The sequence below is a fragment of the Atractosteus spatula genome, chromosome 17 (assembly GCF_055471065.1).
Source record: "Atractosteus spatula isolate fAtrSpa1 chromosome 17, fAtrSpa1.hap1, whole genome shotgun sequence".
Classification (NCBI taxonomy): Eukaryota; Metazoa; Chordata; class Actinopteri; order Semionotiformes; family Lepisosteidae; genus Atractosteus; species Atractosteus spatula.
The window spans coordinates 8,181,978-8,201,626 of record NC_142722.1 but is presented as its reverse complement, the minus strand read 5'-3'; the positions used below and the strand labels follow the sequence as shown (position 1 = coordinate 8,201,626).

Sequence of the window (19,649 nt, the reverse complement as noted above, 5' to 3'; positions counted from 1 at the left end):
GATGGATTGGAGACCAGTTAGAGAAAACGAGGGCAACTAGACAAAGTGGATCCCGCAAAAACCCGACGAGCAACAGAAAAGCCATCGTTTGCGGTTTTTACGCTGTGTGCACGGCGATCCAGATGACTGCCATCGTGCTACTTATTAGAAAGCGACACCTGTAGGCGAAGTTTCTAACGTGGAGCCAGCAACAGGTAAGCCGCACAGGTGAGGTAATTCTGTATGAGTCACCTCCATCACCTGGGACACCTACCCAGTGCGACCCTGTGACATTCGTCAGCGCTTTCTATATAAAGCGATTAAATCACTTAAGAAAACAACAATACTCATACAAATAATCATGATAGCCTTGCATACCACTGCCAGTTTTTAAGTTATAGTTATTACGGTAATGCATTTAGGTTTCTCCGTGAACACTAATGTAACCAAGTCACTGCTGATACATGATTCATAGCAGAAAGCATTCTAGATCAACCTTTTGTTTTGTCCTTCATAGCGAATCCGTTTATTTGTTTTTTTTACACAAGATAATTATAGGCTGATGATTTAGAAGAACTGCACTACGACTTTTCCATACGACAGTAGCCATAGCTCGTACCGGGATGTGAGTTTTCTTCCACCCGCTCGAAGAGCTGATAGGGTCTGTCTTATAGGAGTGTAAATTCTAAGAATTGTACTGGGTTTTTTTTTTCGAGGTGCCTTTTTTGTAAAAAATATCGCCGAACAATATTATACACAAAACTCGTGAAAACTTTCACATCTTAACCCACGATAACTCTTAATTGACTATCTTCTGTAAAATCTGCAAGCCATCTGAATTACGTATTACTTAAAACTGTATTACTGTTGACAAGGGTAGAGTGCGCTTTCCTTGTACTTGTGCCATTAAAAATCTAATTTGACAATAACGCGAAAGTTATGTATTTACTTCAGATGACGCCTTCGGGGTGATGATCCAGAACAACAAGGAGGAAAAAGAACAGCTTCCTTTGTATTTGCGGTTTGCACTGGAGAAATTTAAGCCAGCAAGGACCAAATTTAAGGAAAAACAAAAACCGAGAGAAATGGAAGAATATTTATGAAAACTACGTGGTTGAATGGCTCGTTTTAATAAACACTTCATCTCCAGCGGCTGAGAATTCTACGGAATTCGTTTATCTCAATACTTAACTCTAAAAGAAGGTCTGTAGTACACCGAATCTAAATCAGACATCCTATGGGTTAGGACATCCAACATCCCGATTTCTCACATTTAACAACCACTGAAATCGTGTTTTTGAAGGAGTATTTAAACTTTTCTCAAATTTTATTGAATTTCAATAGCAAAACAGCTTTGATACGTTCTAATGTATTATTATTATTTAAATAAACTGTGAGGCTAGGTGATGACATATTAAGGGGAATTCACGGAAGGCACAAAATAACCGTTAAAGTCCATTAAAAAGTACATCTTGTGATGTTTATCAAATGTAGGTGCTACTGTATGAATGTAAGAGACGTTTGCAATACTAATACCAATTTTAGCTTAGGGGTGCTTTTTTGTCTTAGGAACGATATCGGATTGAGGATCGTTTTGAATATTGTAATCTATGGTCCTGCAATTCTTAATTTCTCTAAATTGAATAGCGCATCAGTAATAATATAAATATGCGTTTGATGTAATCGCCTCTCGAGAGAAAAGTTGTTGTTAATAAACTGTATATAATGAAAATACACGGTATTGGTATCTGCAAGTCTGCAAATCCAGGTCCGAGTCTTATTTGCTATTAAATAAGAATTAATTTTGTGGAGGAGGATGGATGGTTGTCTCAAAATCTTGGCATCAGACTTGGTATGGATCATATTTTTACAAAAGCAAACGCTATTGTAAAAAAATTATCTTTTTTTGTTTAAGATGGAAGTTCAAGTTTGATGAAAGTTGCAAATCCTTTTACAAAAACTTTGAAAAGAACGTCGTGATGCACAGTTGTTAATGATTGTGCAAAAGAGCAGGTTTAGAAATGCTTTGATCGAATGTCTTGTATTGTATTTTAAATCCTACACAGTAATGAGAACAAGCTTAGTTCCTGTTTGTGTGTTTTTTAAGTGGCAAATACTCTGAAGAACCACATTTAATTGTGATTTTCAACAGCTTAAAATTTCATCATGTAAAACAGGAGGAGTTCATAATTAACTTGTGTAGTGCGCCGTTTAGTTAATAATTTTGACCACTGATGGAATGTCAATTTACAATTCTATTTTTGGAACCTTTTTTTAAAGAATCTGTGATGGTCAACCTGTGTAGCAGTGTTAATTTAGACTTTTAAAATCTATCATACGTTTTACCGGGACGAACAATGTGCAGTCAGGAATAAAAGCATGTTATGCCTGTTTACATAAGCTACAGTTTTTTGTATCTCTGCAGAATTGTGATTTTCACTGCATCTGTACACCTGTGTTTTTTCTAATCATTCATAAGACTTCAGATTTTATTGAAATATTTATAACTATCCTGTGAATTTTGTACAAATTTAAAGAAAATAAATTTTCATTTTAACTGTTTGATCTTTTTGTCCATTTGTAATTTGTTTAAAATGATTTCTTTCTGCCTGATCACCATGCGGGTCGGTATGTTGAGTCGAGTACGGTCTGCACTGCGGCCTTAGTTATCTTTGGTTCGGGGGTCGATTCGGCCATAGGGCTCCATCTATGTGATTTTTTTAGTTCCTTAGCCGGGTGCTGCATGTTTCCTCTTGCATACCAAAGACACAGTAGCTGGGTTAATTGGCGTCTCTAAACTGTCCCCCATCGTGTGTGTGTGCGTGACCTTAGATGGGGTGGCGTCCAGTCCTGTTTGTATCCTGTCTTGCGCATAATAAACTGAGTATTGATGGATGATGAAAATGTACTGCTGCAATACCCAGCTAAGTGAGGGCTCTTAAATACTTGAATCATTTATTGTTTGGCACTTTGATAAAGTACAAGTTATTTGGTCTTGAAAAGAATAATAAATCTACACAGAATGATCTAAATAAAAAGCCAACTATTAAGCCGCCGGGAAACTACTGGCTGAATGTAATGACCGTCTTTGCCATGATAATTACAAACTGCTTTTGTACCTAAATGACTGAAAACTATAACTAAGTTGTTTTCAGCAATCCTAAGGGATAATAAAAGTTTATATTAGATTTAAAGTCGTCCGAGGGGAAGGCACTGAAGAACATGATGTAATTTAGCCATCGCTACACCAGAGGGCAGTATGCGGCCAAAGTAAGCGGTAAAACAATAACATAATGGTCCTCTACATACACGATGAGCAAAAGACTATTTAACTTGTCTGGAACTGCAGTAATTTGTCACTGTAACGTGATTATTTCGTATTGACAGCAACAAAATGCATTGTAATTAGTACTACTTTTCATATGTCAGTCAAGTAATATGTGCAAAACCTTTGACATGAACAATAACGCAGTCTACAGTTTTAGAATAAAACTATCAGTACTTTTAAAACATTCTTAAGAAATCTAAACAAAGTTTATGCACATTTCCTTATGGAACACGGACAGACTAGGCTAGGACCAAAGACCGTAGTGCAGTCTAAAGCTGCAATGCATATTCGTCACATTGTAACAGTGCTCTTTTGAAAACTATACACAGTGAAACTCAGCGTGTTTATCGTCTTTCCGACAACGGTATTTTTTCAGCCATAAATTAACAACACATCTTTACTACAATTAAAAAGGACTAACATAAATGGAATATGAGCCAAGATAGAGTTAACTCCGTGTATGAAGTTGAATCCATGCGTTTTAAGTTCTGCCCAGGAAGCTGATCATGTTGTTTGGGAAAACAAAAACGTTACATTGACTCCTGGTATTCTGTGAGGAGCGACTAAAAAGCGTCACTATTTTATTATTGTATTATTTCGACTCTTTCAAGTCCATGTGTGTCCGTAGGGGTCTGAGCTCTGTAAAGTGTTTTCAGCACATGGCTTCGAGGGGTGGTGCAGACAGAACGCAGGAAAGTGCTGCTCTTCTCCACGGCGGAGCCCCCGGCGCTCGACTGTCTTGTCCTCTAGTAGACCTGGAAGTGTGCAGAGGTGGTGCCATCCTTCCAGCAGCGCAGGGTCTCGATGACAGCCGAGCGGCACAGGGGACAGGAGCGCTCCCGGTCGAACCACAGGCACACACACTCCTCGCAGAACACGTGCTGGCGGCACAGCGGCAATCACAAGGTCACAAGGCCAGCTACCGTCACGCACATCTCGGCATATGTTCACACATGCTCTTCAATCTAATGGGGCATTACATCTGCTGGTTGTTTTAGATGCACTGTGATCAGTACAAGTATGAACCAATTTAGTACTAAAGGTTTAACGCAAACACGTTCGTGTGTGAATAACTACAGTATTTTATAAACCTGTATTCACACCAATGTGCCACAAAGCACATGAAATTACCACAAGATTATCACAAAGTATAAAGTATATAAAAAAAGACTACCATGAAGTATGACAAATATACATGCAATAAAAGTCTGCAACAACAATGCAATATCAAGCACAAAAACCACCAAATGGATTGGAATAATAAAGATTATGGCGTTATTGCTATTTGTGCAAAGATTGATATTATAGTTTGTTTATAGCTATAGCTAAGATTGAAAGTCTTTACTTTTAGTTTTTGTACTTTGCTGTACCTTATTTTCTGATCCATTTTGTCGGTGTCTTAATGTTGTTTGGAGATTGTTTAACACAATTTGTGTAACTGTAATTTAACGGTAATTTTGCAGTAATTTGTAATTTTGTGGTAACTTTGTCGTAGGTAGTAGGATTCCAAATGTCTGGCACTGCAGTCCCACCCAGCACAAAAAGAATATTGACTTTCATAAATGTCCTACTTCATAAAGCGTTTCCCTGAGAGCTTTCCCATCCTGGGCTGCTTTTCTTACCTGACACATGAGAGCTACAGGGTCTCTGAACTCTGCCTGGCAAATGGCACACACATCTCCTGCCTCACTGCATTGCTGGCTACTGGCCCGCACACCGTAACTCTGTTAGCAAACAGCAGGAATGGACTCTGAGTACACAAGCTTACTGTATATCCATCTATTCTCTTGGTAATAAAGATGACATGGGCTTACAAAGTAGTACAGCACATATACAGAAGTATACTTAACCAGTGCAAATTATTACTGAAGCACATCGAAGATGATATGCCTACAGTCAAACAGAGACACTGTGTTTATAAAGTGGGCCTATTCAAACAGCTGTGTTGTGAAAATTGCACTCCGGTAAGCAGTAAAATACTGGGACAGATAAAAGTGATATAAAAAAACATGTTCACATAAACAGGTACAGTACCTACTAGTGATTGCTACATTGCCAAGGGTGCTAGGGATGTTAATACTGGACCACAGGCTGCCCTCTAGTGGACCGTAGTGATGTGAGTGCTCTCTGGCTGTCCACTGGATATAATTCCTCATGGTCTCTTGTGTAGCATTCATTTACTAGGTGTGCATTTTAATCTTCCCATGCTTCCTTTGGGTGATTAGGAACTGAGAAAAATACATTGTCTCTCACCTGAGAGCTGCAAAACATCTTGACAGCCTTTCGGATGGCTCCTACTCGGTTACAAATGTCAAAGGACTGCAAAAATAATTAAACGGATGTTATTACACCATCTACTCAGTTTGATGGTACTACCCACACTTATATACCATCATTGTTGTCCCTCTAGTTGTAAATTGCAGTTTTAGTATTTGGATTTACCTTGCACAGACTGTAGAGTATGATAAGCACTCCCCCCAAGAGATAACTTCCAGAAGGGTCTTCACCCATTATATATTTGTACCACAACTGGATAGGAACCAGGGCTCGAAACAGCTGACTGAGCTCTTCAATCAGTAGGTAGAACTTACCCTAAAAAGACAGAAAAAGTGGAAAAAAATAAACACAGAGCACGGACGCCGAAATCAAAAGAAAATACTAAACCACTTCAGGAGTCACACTAACAAAAACTGAGATTGCTTATACAGAAATCATAACCTTACTTCAGCTTTAAATGACAACAGCTCTGCCTGCACAGCATCATCCAAATGCATGCTGGGTAATCATTTCGGGTTCAGTCACAGCGTATGGCTGAGTCAACCACACAACTTGCAATTGCACCTGGGTTTTCTTCCGAATTGCCCCCTTCCAAGCACTTCTTCAACAGCCAAACCTTGCTTAGCTTCTAAGATCTAACAAGAACGGCCTCCAACATAGAATGGCTGCAGGCCAATATTCCATGGCTTCAGTTCGACGGAGGCAAATTATCTGCACTGCTAGCAAACTGGCAGAGACGTCCATCCACCTGCTACCCACACTATTCTGTAACTGCATGAAGCAAGAATATTACCGAGGTTTAATAAAACTGGTTTTAAGTTCCTTGCACACATAAAGCAAGGCCGCTGTCAATTCCAGTATGTTAAGAATTGCCTTCAAACTTTAGGGACAGCAGACAGCATATCAATCTGCTTTAACTGTGTGTTAAAGAGGGTATACTCATTGGACAACACACCAGCAACTGTAGAATCTCAGTGGGCGCTTGCATCTCATTCTGCATAATGAATTAATGTGTTTTACCTGACAAGGATTAATCACCCTTCCCAGGGGTCTTACTGACAATGAGACAGGGTTGCAGACCTTGAAGAGGTGGCAATTTATCTTCTCTTTTGTCCCCCCAAGCAGCCTCTCATTCCGTCAATATTTTTTTAAAACTAAAACTGGACTTCAGCCAATCAAGTGTATGTGGTTTCAAAGTCAGCTCTAACAGAGCAATTCTTCATTAGTACCCCCATCTATAACCCTTATTTTCAAAAACATTCTGTGCTGGCAAGAATTCTCATTGCTGCTTAACTGTCATTTATAGAAAAGCTCTGGTATTTTGTGATTAAAACGTTTTATAAATTGCAATTTATAAATTGCTATTTCCAATCACTCTGCAAAGAAAAGATTCTCACAGAACCTGTTTACCAGACTTTTGTCAGTGCTGTCACCGAGTAAACAAAATATTAAGGTGCATAACTACTCAAGCTAGAAAACTTAAAAAGTGCTCCTGTCCCGAAAAGACCAAGAATATTCATGGCAAAGTATCTGGAATGACCAGTATTCAAATTTTAATTTCTTTAACCAAATTTAGGTGCTGTCAAAGTCAAAGCAAACCTTTGGCTGAAACTGAAGCCAGTGCCTCATTAGCTAAAAGCAGGGTGCCTGGGTTTCAATCAGATCTCAGCTTGGGAATGGTGGACAGAGAAGTGCCCCAGCTGACGGAGGCTATCTGCGACGGACAGCTGTAATAGCTTTCCAGGGCATCGCTTTTACCTTGGAGCAGTGACTTCACCCCTGATCCCAGGGGAATGAGGTCAGTACCCGACAGTGCCTTCCTGGCTCCATTCGAGTGTCTGTCTATCGGCCTGTTAACCACTGTTTCCACACCTTTTAACCAGCAACAGGCTGAAGGAGTCCTCAGCAAAAAGGAACAGAGCGCAAAACCACTTCATGACTGCTATTTCGCAGGCCATTTCTCAATCAATTTATGAGACAGATTCACGAGAAGAAAATTCTTACCCTGGATTTGAAAGCTAGTAAGATTCGTGGCAGGACAAGAATGAAGCACTTCAGGCCAATTGTGAGATATTTCAGAACAAAATCAGTGATTCCAACCACCCAGATCAAATAAAAAAAATCAAGGCTGACGAGGTTGGGCCTCACAAATATCAGGCTGTGGAAAAAAACCAAAATAAAGTGCTCAAGCACTCATATACTGTATGCATATATAAACTAGCAGATTTAAATATTATGTAATTGATAAAGGATAAATATAATTTACTCCTGAACACTTCACCTGTTACATTAGGCAGCTGTAAGTAATTTACAACATTCCTAAATAACATTAGTATCTATTAAATAGCCCTCGCCACTTTACATGAAATATTTACAGAAAAGGCAATGAAAATGACAATGTACTCAAAACTATTTCCCTCAAGTAGGATAAAGTGATAAACATTTTTAAATAAAGTGATGTCAAATTAAAGGACAATATAAAAATAAAAGGAGATGTGGAAAAAAAAATACTCACAGGATGGGAGGCAGTAATGATGCAAAAGAAACCTAAAGTATTACAAAATGTAAAAAAAAAAGATGAATAGGTGGCAAAATCATTAATGTACACAAAATTAAAAGAAGGGAACGTTTTGCTGTCAACATAATTTGTCCTGGCTCACCTCCAAATCCTGTAGTGTGCGTTCACATTGACTAAGATCCCTCTGATTCCACAGAGTAAACAAATTGTCAGTAAAATGAAGTTAGAATACCACTTAGGTTGACAAAAAGGCTGAAGCCACAAATGGAAATATTTATTGTTATTGTTAAAGCCTTTATCACCATTCCCTGGTTGATCTTAGGTCTGCTCATTACTAACTTATTCATATAGTTTTCAAAGCATTGCCTCTCTCTACTGTGTCAAAATCATGACAACCCCACAGTGATGTAACTCAGTGGATTAAAAGGGCACTGAATGGACCTTTGCATGGCTAATGGATCTATTCACAGAGATGCCTCAGTGCCCAGACAGTGCATGCTTGTCCTTAGTGTTGTACCTGTTGTATAGCTCCTCTGTGCTAAACGCGTAGTAGAGGTACACAGTGTTCCCAGTGAGGAAAGCCAGAATCCAGAAGGTGACAAATACAGATCTCTTTTCCTGGAACATACATGTACATACTAGAAACTTATGGGTAATAAACAAACACATTAACATTAAAAAGACAATATAAAACATTTATCTACAAATCCGCTTAAAATCAATTAATTTATTTTAATGAGAAAAAGACAAAATTGACCTATCTGATTTGCTGCCATATTGTTTGCCTTCTTAAATGTACTGTAGGTCTGTGCTAATAATAATACCCTCCTTAACACTTTGCTATGGAAAAGAATCTTTGATCTTTACAAGCATCATCATCAGATTGATAAACATTGATTGCCATGAAGCCAGATCACTACTCAAATCCTGCAGTTAAAAATCACACAATCAGTCTTACCCGTAAAGACACCTGGTGCTTCAGAGTTGAGTTTGCACAAGCAAATGTACTTGCCATCCCAATACACACGGCAATCCCTGTGGAGAAAAAAAAAAAGATTTCTTTTGTTTCAAAAGCTGAGATCTCCAGCTAAAGTCCTCAAGAACTCTACAAGGTCTTCTAGGATTTCTTCCACCAGAACACTGAAATACCTACCTTAAATTATATAAAGACCAAAAAAGATATCATCTCTGTGGGAGTGCTGTATTTACAGGAGGTGATGTGTCAGAATAGTTCAGAACAAGTATTTACTCAAGTATCTGCAATGCAGCTTTTCTGTCTCAGGAGGCTATACAGAGATGTTCTGGAACATATGATTACACAATGATAGATCTGAAAATTTAACTTGGTATTATCTATGTTTGTCTGAGATTATATGATTTTTATTTATTGCATAATAATAAAATAATTCAACCCTAAGGACTTTAGCAGGCAGAGATTCAATGGGGATGAGGGATGAAGACATTTCAATGAAGACAAAGCATGTTTTTCTGGCTCTATCATTCCACTGTTCGCTTGTCTTTGGTGTTGCTTACCCAGTTTGTGCTGGAAGCAGACTTTGGCCAGGAGGATGAGGATGAATGGGAAGCCCTTCTGGAGCCAAGATATGACGGCGCGAAGCTCGGAGAGCGCGGGGGCAGGGGTGGAGGGGTCTTCCGTGCTGTCTTCCCCGTTTCCATGCCGATCTGCAGCGCAAGGGTGCAGCAGGGAGGACCGGTGAGGAGGAGGCTGATGGTAGTGGTGATGGTGATGATGCTGGGGCTGGCGGGGCAGGTAAGAGGCGCTGTCCGGGCGATGGGCTCCCTCCTCCCTGCCGGATGACGTCATCTGTATGAAAACCTCTGGCGGTGACCCCAGCACCAGGCCCGCAGCCTGGAAAGGAGCAGCTGTGACACTTCCTGAGGGGACACCAACAAGCCCAGAGAAGAGCTGCTGGGGCGAAGGAGCTTCAGGCTTCAGGCATTCAAAAACACCCCCTTCCTCCCGGCTGTTCTCCGAGCCAACCGTCTGGCTCCGCGTCCTGAGGGAAAGAGCAGAAATCGAAACACCTTTCCACAGCGCGGACGGGAAAAAAAACACCATCCTCTACTTTAGAGTTCAGTTAAGAAAAGCTTTATCTGTTCTCCTCCCATGTCACTGGATTGTAATGAATTCTAAATTCACAAAAGGCCTTTCTAATCTGTACCCAGGATTAATTAGAAATTGAATTTAAATTTCAATGACACAAAATCAGCTCTAGACGTGGGATGCGGATCTGACAGTCAGATGATGCACAGTGTCCGGCATGCAGTGAAAGAAAAAGAATTCAGCTCAGGAGAACACCCATACGGGTATCAAGGTACTGAACCTTTCAGGCGGCAGGACGTCAGTGTTGCTGCTGTGTCTCCGCTGCATCGGGTCCAATGTTTCACAATATGCTCCACGACTGCAAAAGGCAGAGAACAGTGCCGAATAACGGCAAACTGCACTGAAGGAAAGATGTCTTGTCAAATCCAACAAGGCACCCTCAAAGAAGACAGTATTTCTGTGAAGGCAAAGAAAAATTGGCACACCAGCAGTGGCTGTCTAAAATCACATATACTGTATATGTATATATGGTCTTATTCAGCACTGGAATCAGTTTAGAAGTCTATATGTGAATCTCTTTCAAAGGTTTGAGATGTGCCCCTCAAGCCCTCTCCTCTTAGATGCATCTTTGGTGCCCCTCATAATCACATCTTATCTAATATTCAATTAGGCACCCTGGTCTTTTCCACGTTACTAGGGAGACGTTTGATTTTGCTCCATTGGAAACAACCGGTTGCACCCCAACTTCGCTCACTGGGTAAGGGACGGGATGTTCTTTCTCCCCCTTGAAAAAAATAGGTTTTCCCTCTGTGGCTCAACTGCAAAATTGTTTTTGGCCTGGCACCCCTTTTTAAACTTCTTACTTCTTCCAAACATAAGGAACACCTTGAAGACTGTGGCTTCCCTCTTCCGTCCTTTTACTACCTTTTTCTTGTCTATTTCCTTTCCTTATCTCTTCCAAATCTCTGGTTTCCCTTTTTCTACTCCTTTGTTCCTGTTTTTATATTATTGTTGGATTTACACAGTTTGTTTAGGTACCAGGTCTTTCGTGCCATGACGATTGTTCACATTAGTTCATTAGTTGTATATGGTACCATGTAACATTCTTTCTTTCCCTGAAAAACTAATAAACAAATTGAACATAAAATCACACATACGCTACTATATAAGCTACATTCGCCACAAAACTAAAAATAATTGGCAAGCTGTAAAGCAGCTACAGCATACTTTCGTATCACCGAAGCGCATCACATCACGTCCCTGGACTACTTTTCAGAATAACTATAAAATTCAATTCTGTAGCAAATTATCGCATGGTTTAGGATAACGAATGAACACACTATAAAATGATTGCCTTCGAAAATGCATGAAAAGAAACATTGACAGTGGAAAAAATGCACGAATTAAAGTCGTTACGTTGCTACACAAGCAGGCGCACAACACATTACTATCGTACACAACATTCTGCGTTGAGTAGGAACAATGTTATACTGTCTTACTAGGTAAAACCCTTTCTTTCAGGTTTCACATCTTACCTACTTTGCCCCCTGAACAAAGTGCAAAAGAACCACTTCCTGCAAAACACCACCTGCCCGAAAGGCCTTGCTCCGATAGCCAATCCGAAAGCAAACAGAAGGAGAATTGCTACCCACGTCGACCAATCAGAGACAGCATCCCCGAAAAATGATTTCCGTGTCTCTGTTTTTCTTCCTCTTTGCAAGAGAGGGCACTTCACTGCTGCAGAGGCAATAGAGTTAGCCGGGCTGCCTTGTTTTAATTTCTCCTCTCCCCGGACCGTTTTCAGATTTTCTCTTCGTGTGATCTTGTGTGCGTGCGATTTCACTTATAGATACGATGAGTTTAGGCTAATAATGCGTCTACCGGTATTACAGATGTGGCGAATAAGGATTCGCGAAATTAGCTGTTGTATCAGACAATACAATACATCTCTTTTTTAAGGCGTATCAATTAAGCATGTTATAATTAGTCTCTATGTAACGTATGGGATCACTGGGTTAATAAAGAATGGGTTAATTAAGTAGTAGTCGTTGTGCGGTAGATTGAACACACTAGTTGCATATATTGTATCGTGTTTTCTCAAATCTCGATCTTAAAATAACTGTCGAAGTCCTCAGAAGAATCGGAAGCATAACCTGCAATTTCTCGATAGCGGATTGCTGTGAATTAAAAAAAACTGACTTTCCGTGTTAGATCTTGTTTGCATGAAAAGACTGCACTGATAATCGCAGTGAACAGCGGCCCCATGGTGTTGCGCCGAGTTCTAAGAAAACGCTGGGTACTCGGGGTTGTGTTTGGATTGTCCTTGATCTATTTCTTAACCAGCACGCTAAAGCAGGTTGGTACCTTCAATGTTCGACTTAACCCTACTTAATCTAAACGAATATTGAGATTTCTAAACAGTTTTTTTTCCCACAGCATTTGCTCAAATAAGGCTATTGCTACCAGACGCCGTTCTCGTACTGCTGTAATTTTTGCAGGAGGAGAGAACAATTCGGGACCGGACCCTTCTCCAGGCTAGAGACCCGGAACACCGCATCGCTTGGAAAGTGCGCTTCAACCTCGGCAACAGCAGCAGGCAGATCACCCAGTGCAGGAACTCCGTTCAGGGCAAGCTGCTTCTCACAGACGAGCTGGGTGAGCTTAGACCCCCCAACCATCATGGCTGAGCTTTCAACCAAGTCCATGTCTTTAAAATGATCAGGTTAAATCCTCAATAAGCGTGCTTACTGACCCAATTAAGTGCAAAATTGCATTAATAGCTGAAACGCCAGAATGGCCCTGTAGCATTGGGGCAATAAACCCATGTTGTAAATGCTCTCATAAGAGTGTGGAGAGGTTTTTCGGCTCCTAAATTATGAAGTCTCCTCATAGTTTTTATCTGTTAGTCCATAGCAAACATCACCATGGCTTGTCCATTGAATGACAGAATAAACATTTTAAGTATTGCCTGTGTTGATAGCTTATTCACTCATATAGTCCATGAATTAAAAATAACAAGAATATGAGTATGTGGAAACGTCTGCCTCTGTCAGAGTAGAGAACCAAGTGCCTTTTCAGTGAAGTACGTGAGCTCACCTTTTCTGGACAATGATTTACAGTATTAACATCGGGTATCTCCTCAGGCTACGTCTGCGAGAGGAAGGACCTTCTGGTGAACGGGTGCTGCAATGTCAATGCAGGGAGCACCAGGCAGTTCTTCTGCAAGAGCTGCCTGTCCAATGGCTGCTGCAGTGTGTACGAGTACTGTGTCTCCTGCTGCCTTCAGCCAGACAAGGTGCCCAGACTGCGCCTTCAGGCACTCGCGGGGTCCGCCGTGGAATTTAGAAAGTCACGCATGAATGAAATAAAGCCTAAATTAAATATTGTTTTGTGGAGCAGCCTTCGATGTAGAAGCAGAGGCCGGACAGGAAAGGACTGAGCAAAGCTGGGCAAGAGCCCTGGGTGTCACGGTCCTCAGTTTCCTCCAGGATAAGGCGACTGTGCAGTCTGAGGCACACGTAATTAAACATCCAGACAAGTTTTGTTTTTAATATTCATAAAAAAAAGTGCTTGGGCCAGTGAGATATGCGAGACGGGGGGGCAGTGTTCCTCAAAATCTTTATATTCATGCAAGTGTGCTGTGGGATGGAAGTGCTTGAGAAACACTGCGCTAAACTTATTCAGTATGAATAAACTCCCCACAAGACATATCATTCTAGAAAAGTGCTAGAGGTTCTTTGTGAGGTTTTGCTTATAACGCATATATTTCATTTATGTAGTGTTAGTACCCATACGGGTTTACAGGCTTCACTTGCTCAACAGAGTTGGACTGAGATGAATCTGAAATGTTTTTTTTTTCCCCACAGCAACCTCTTCTAGAGCGCTTCCTCAACAGGGCAGCTGAAGGGTTCCAGAACCTCTTCACGGCAGTGGAAGACCATTTCGAATTGTGTCTGGCTAAGTGCAGGACCTCCTCGCAGGTGGGCCTCGACCGTTGCTATCCGAGCAGTGCTCAGAAACGTGGGGTTTCAAGCAGTGTTGGGGACACAGTCGCCAGCCACGGCAGTTTGGGGAATTGCAAACGTGTGCAGCTTGAAGGTTGCGTGTTCCTGTTGGATGTTTGCCATCGGAATAATTCAATTTAATTGATACTCATTGATATCAATAAAGGAGTGTGATTAATGAAGGCTTAATATAATTTTAGTAAACTCCCTTAGGATTATATACATACAGACTGACAGACCACACTTAAAGCCTATTACCGAGGGTTTTAAGAACTTTTTAGTATTGCAATTGGTACACTGGAACCTTGATTTATCTGATGGCTTCTCTACATCCATATCCCAGGTCTGTTTAATTAGGTTTATTATGCCAGCTTTAGCAAATACACACTTCTTCATTAGTGCGGTTATTAGTCACAGCTGGTAGGGGCTATTAAAAACAGGTCAGAGCATCTGGTATATAACATTGAGTCTGTTAAGAACACTATTTTTACATGTGGTAAAGTAAAACAAAAGAAGTAACAGAGATTGAACCATTTGCAATACTGTGGCTCTGTTAAGATAATTCATTTTATATGTTCTACAAGTACCACTGTAGAATGATGTTTACAAATGTAAAAAAAACTTTGGCCTTTTGTGTCTTTTAGCTAGACAAGCATGTTCATTAATCTGCATTTAAAGGGGAACTGCAACATTTTATATTTCAGGGATAGAAAGAATCAGCATTGATAAGTGTTTTTCAAACCACAATGAAAGTAAAATATACACAGTAATTTGTAAAAATCTTCCAAGTATGCACAGTGCCATATTCTGCAGTTCAGAATGATGCAACAAAACTTCGATGTGCTGATGTGCCCTATTACTTTATAAACTAGCAGGCTTGTACTGTAAATACATCTCTTTAAATCCAATAGAAATATTACTCTCCACTTCGAAACAGTTTTGCTGACAAATACTACTTGTTAACTCTGCATGCAGATCACATTGGAACATTTCAGCAGCTGCACAACCTTGTACTTATTTGCTCATTGAGTGAATAGACATTGCATAAGTCATTACTGTGACTAGCGAGCGGGAAGGGCCACATCACATCGCAATTTGCATGATCTCTCACTCTGCGTCACATCGCAATTTGCATGATCTCTCACTCTGTCTCGTGGCGAGAACACAATGGTGACTTACAGTACTTTCACAACATTCAACAACAGTACATTCAACATTTTGTGTTGAATTCTAAATTCGTAAAATTGTTCGATACCATCAGTGGATTTTTTTTTGTTAGAGATTTAATAACCGATCTGAGAAATTGGGACTGTAGTTCCCCTTTAATGCAGCACAAATAGGTTGATTTGTAGAATACACATATAATCATAAAATAAAAATAAGTTCAAATGTAGGAATTTTGAAATGTTTTTCCCAGCTATTACATCGATTATTCTTTATTCCTGCCGCCACTAGAGTGTTCAGCATGAGAATACCTACAGAAATCCCCAGGCCAAGTACTGCTATGGAGAAAGTCCTCCGGAGCTGCTGCCTGTATAGTCCTGCTGCCTTCAGATTTTTCAGAGATGGAACAAAAACATTGCCGCGCGGACAGAGTACCATTCATCAGAACTGATGCCAAAGGTTGGTCAAAGGACTGTGACTGAAAGGGAAGAGGACACTGGATTAGACAGGGCCCACAGACCTCTCCCTGTCTCCAGCTCTGGAGCTTTCTCTGTGGGGGTAAAGCGTTTCAAGAGTGTGATATGCATTTGCTTGCTGTCTTGAAGGAAGGAAGAAGAAGCTGATGTACGTCAACCATCTAACACCGAGAAAGAAACTTCCGCTTTGAATTTACACTTCATAAGTGCAAAGAACGCTTCATTACATCATCAGTGATGATCATCAGGTTTCACTAACTCATCCAGGTTGATTTCCACTTCAAAAAGAACAAGTATTGTATAGACTCAGTGGTGCAACATGCCTTGCATACAGCAAGCTATGGCGAATGTACTCTGAATACAGTGGTGCTATGTGTTCTGTGGGTGGGTTCAGAACTGCAGATATCAAATGTTTGGATGCATCTCCAGTTTTGCTGTTTCTCATAAAAAAGGAGTTCGATCACACAGGACAATGTGTATCATGTTTGTGTTTTGCCATTCAGGAAAATACATGCAAAAATTGAATCTGGTTAACGGTGGCATTCTGAAGTGAATTATTTCCTGTTCATTTGGATGTACAGTTTTTTTAAAGAAAATGTAATTTCAGATACTAAATGTGTACGTTTGAAACGACTGGATTTTTTTCCCTAGCATTGTAGTTACCCAATAATGTGCTCAATTGTGGGTTTGTCTTGTTCTTTATTTGGTGGAGCCATGGTAAAAAGATTATATCGGCTCACTAGATAAAAGTAAAAATGTTTCAAATGTTTGTATTTGTTGTTTTACTTGGGTGATCACTCTGATACCTCAGTCTCCTTATAACTGTATAAGAGAGACCAAGGACAATTTAAAAGTTGTTGTCGTGATTAATAATATATATGCACATAAAAGCCTGAGTGTAAGCAGTATTTTGTGTTTATCTGTGTCCTAAAAAAAATAATTGTACTAGAGTTTGAATACTAAAACTAAAAATTACTAGTATTCTGTGAAGCCAGCTGATGTTAAAAAATGTTGCTTGGCTTTTTGCAGACTTGGGCATCAAATGTCTGGGTCATAAAGTACACACTATCAGTACAATGAATGATATACAGCAATGTAATATTCCTTGGTAAAATGCTACTTCGTTTTATAATTGGAAGTTCACCTAATGTTGATCAATGAAAGAATGGCATCCATTTTTCATAGCCACTCCAGACTGTCTCGGTTCTCAATTAATTCTCAGGCTCATTAGTCTCCAGTGTCATTAGAAAATAGACAATGGGCTTGATATCTAGATTTTAGAAACTGGCTTATTCAAAAAACGCTACCCAGCCACTGATAATGAAAGGCAAAGGCCTATGTTTGACAGTGTGAAATCATAAGACTGTTGTCTGTGTGCTTTTTAAATGAAGCTTAGCCATGAGATGCAGGACATATATAATGTAATTTATCTTCTTGATTACTATCAAAAAGATAACGGGGCATGATAATTAAATAACATTATCCATGTGGGTTTTTTTTTTTGGTGCTGTTGATTAATGAGGGTCAATTGTTTTTCTTTGTAGAATGATATAGCCCAATTGATAAACCTGGTGAATTTCATTAAAGAAAGTCTAATGGAATTTTAGTGGAAACCTTACTGTGCCAGCTAGATAATGAGTATTCTCTTGAGCTGTGTATCAGGTATCCTACCCAGGGCTAAAACTGTGGTTTTTGGCATCTCTTCAGAGGTCCTTGTATGATACAGAATGTACTAATGAAGTTGTATTTTAAAAAAACTATAAAGTCATAAACAGGCCAGTATACATCTACCTGAGTGAGCTCCTAAGTCTTTGTATTTAACTCTGTTCTAAGTATGCTGGTTATCTGCAAATCCCCCCAAAATGGTAAAAAGAGCACAGGCAGTAAAGCTTACAGTTATAGGGTCCTTCAATTGTCAATTATCTTAGCACCACATGTTAAAGTAGCCCTGTCTCACTTTAAGTCCAGACTACAACCTCACTTTTGTATTGAAAACACTTAGATATTTATACTTGTGTGGCTGCTGATGCTATAGATTTCTACCATAGGTTACAGTAAGCAGTTTTTGCTGCATAATGTTATCTTGTACAATCCAGAAATGTCACGTCCACTCTATCCTCCCAGAACTGCCTTGTCCAAACTGGTGTAAGTGGCTAGATCACACTGGATATAAACCATACCTGCCCTGATAGGGACGCATCTGAGATGGGAAACATTGAACCCTTGGTGTTCCTGTCTCCTCCAGCCGTAGACACAGCTTCTGTCCTTCCAGAGACATAAGTGCTCAGTCCTCTGAACCATGGAAATGCTGAAATGATTAGCTTATTTTATTGAATATGCAATCATTCTATTACCCAAATATATACAGTATATATGTATTCCCACTAACCACTGTATTCATGTACCATGTGCTTGTAAAGCATCCTGTGCCAAATTGGTGTCAAAAGCTGTTATACAAACTAAAAAATTAATTGAAATGCCATAAATTGCTCTTTGCTCTTCAAAACAATTAAAAACAGATTTAAAAATATAAGTACAGTAAAAGTTTTTTTATAAGTATTTTTTAATTGTTTACTTCTTTATGCATATTCACAATTGTCCTCTGCACATTTGAAGAAAACTTTATATCATCTTGTGGATTGCATAAAAAATAAGCTCTCTACTCAGACTTCCATGTGAGTAATCATTGCTAGTTTGCATGCCTAACATAAACAGTACATCTCATGAAGGTAAAATTCTGCACTATTGTTTTACAAATGGTTCAACAGACTAATACCTTCACTCTGGGTCCATTGTTAGCTGTTAAGAATGTTACCACAGTGTTCTTTTGCAGTTTCAAACAGTCTCATTTCATAGCAGTAGCATTATCAGTAGCATTTTGTTGAAAGAGTTGAGATCAATGTCAAAGACTGAACATGTTGCTATGCTAGGGATCACAAAGAAAGGTAGCAGGTTAAACTTCCCCTAAACAGAAACTAAAGCAATTGTGAAATTTGCCAAATTGCAAATAATTTACAGGAGTTTCTTGTACGGAAAGATTATTTATTGCATGATCTGATTTTTTTGTTTCTAATTATCTTTTAATTAATAGGATGTTGTGAGTTTTCTCAATCGAAAGAGATGCCAATGTCAATAATGTAGACTTTATCATCGGCACGAACCTTAAGAGGTCTTGTCAACTCTATACCAAGCCATCGTAATAACTGTAGAAACTAACACGTTTGATAACAATGATAGTTGTCAATGACTTTGTGGTTAAAATACAGGTCTGACAAAACTGAAGTATCTCAAAGGGTTCCGGAATCACAGGGTAAGGTGGTAACCCCAGCATCAACCCACTAGCCACCAACACTTTATTGGATTGCTGTGATGATAACGGTTACCTTTGCTTTCACAAAGCTGAACAGCATCGCTAGATGTCAGTATAGCTAAAAGAACAATTTAAGCTTCTTGATTCACTTGCCTGCCCTAAATACCCAACAGTAGATTGCATCAGTGTTTAACAAGTAGTGAGTGATCTACAGTGACCCTGGTCCTAGGGACAGTAGTGCTACTTTTATAGGGAGCTCAAACACTTCAGTGTCTAGTGACTTGGGAACAGTTGTGATTAAGACCAATTTGGTCAATAAGTGGCTTAATAAAGGCACCAAGAGATCAAGTAGAATTAAAGCAAAACAAAAAACAAGGACTTGAGAATAACTGTTTTGGTTAACAAGGCACATAAAAAAGTCCAGGGTACTTCTACAAGTTTTAAAGTTAAGTAGAGCACACTACTATTACAGGATTTTTAATCAGAGAATACAAATTTAAAATATTTCATTTAGTGTCACAACAGGAG

The 19,649-nt window shown here is 39.5% G+C and overlaps 2 protein-coding genes across 2 annotated transcripts; one reads left to right on the top strand and one right to left on the bottom strand.

Annotated features, from left to right (window-relative positions):
* Window positions 1-3,381: 3,381 nt before the first annotated feature.
* Window positions 3,382-11,737, bottom strand: rnft2 (ring finger protein, transmembrane 2). Its single transcript, XM_088935595.1, has 10 exons — window positions 11,703-11,737; window positions 10,448-10,624; window positions 9,636-10,120; window positions 9,061-9,137; window positions 8,620-8,720; window positions 7,589-7,742; window positions 5,750-5,899; window positions 5,561-5,626; window positions 4,930-5,031; window positions 3,382-4,188 (listed from the first exon to the last, which is right to left on the bottom strand). The coding sequence occupies exons 2-10, from the start codon at window positions 10,492-10,494 to the stop codon at window positions 4,054-4,056; spliced, it is 1,317 nt and encodes a 438-aa protein (XP_088791721.1). The 5' UTR covers window positions 10,495-10,624; window positions 11,703-11,737; the 3' UTR covers window positions 3,382-4,053.
* A 138-nt stretch (window positions 11,738-11,875) lies between these two features.
* On the top strand, window positions 11,876-17,412 carry spring1 (SREBF pathway regulator in golgi 1). The gene is made up of 5 exons (XM_088935594.1): window positions 11,876-12,523; window positions 12,666-12,822; window positions 13,311-13,462; window positions 14,034-14,147; window positions 15,627-17,412. The coding sequence occupies exons 1-5, from the start codon at window positions 12,431-12,433 to the stop codon at window positions 15,708-15,710; spliced, it is 600 nt and encodes a 199-aa protein (XP_088791720.1). The 5' UTR covers window positions 11,876-12,430; the 3' UTR covers window positions 15,711-17,412.
* The last annotated feature ends 2,237 nt before the right edge of the window (window positions 17,413-19,649 follow it).

What these genes read in the sequence shown, in the direction of transcription:
- spring1 (XM_088935594.1), top strand. Translation starts at nt 12,431, where the DNA reads ATGGTGTTGCGCCGAGTTCTAAGAAAACGCTGGGTACTCGGGGTTGTG. An exon ending in TAACCAGCACGCTAAAGCAG is followed by an intron (nt 12,524 to 12,665) that starts GTTGGTACCTTC and finishes TAATTTTTGCAG; the next exon opens with GAGGAGAGAACAATTCGGGA. An exon ending in AGTGCAGGACCTCCTCGCAG is followed by an intron (nt 14,148 to 15,626) that starts GTGGGCCTCGAC and finishes TGCCGCCACTAG; the next exon opens with AGTGTTCAGCATGAGAATAC.
- rnft2 (XM_088935595.1), bottom strand. Translation starts at nt 10,494, where the DNA reads ATGCAGCGGAGACACAGCAGCAACACTGACGTCCTGCCGCCTGAAAG. An exon ending in CTGCTTCCAGCACAAACTGG is followed by an intron (nt 9,138 to 9,635) that starts GTAAGCAACACC and finishes TTTTCTCCACAG; the next exon opens with GGATTGCCGTGTGTATTGGG. An exon ending in ACAGAGGAGCTATACAACAG is followed by an intron (nt 7,743 to 8,619) that starts GTACAACACTAA and finishes TTTTTTCCACAG; the next exon opens with CCTGATATTTGTGAGGCCCA.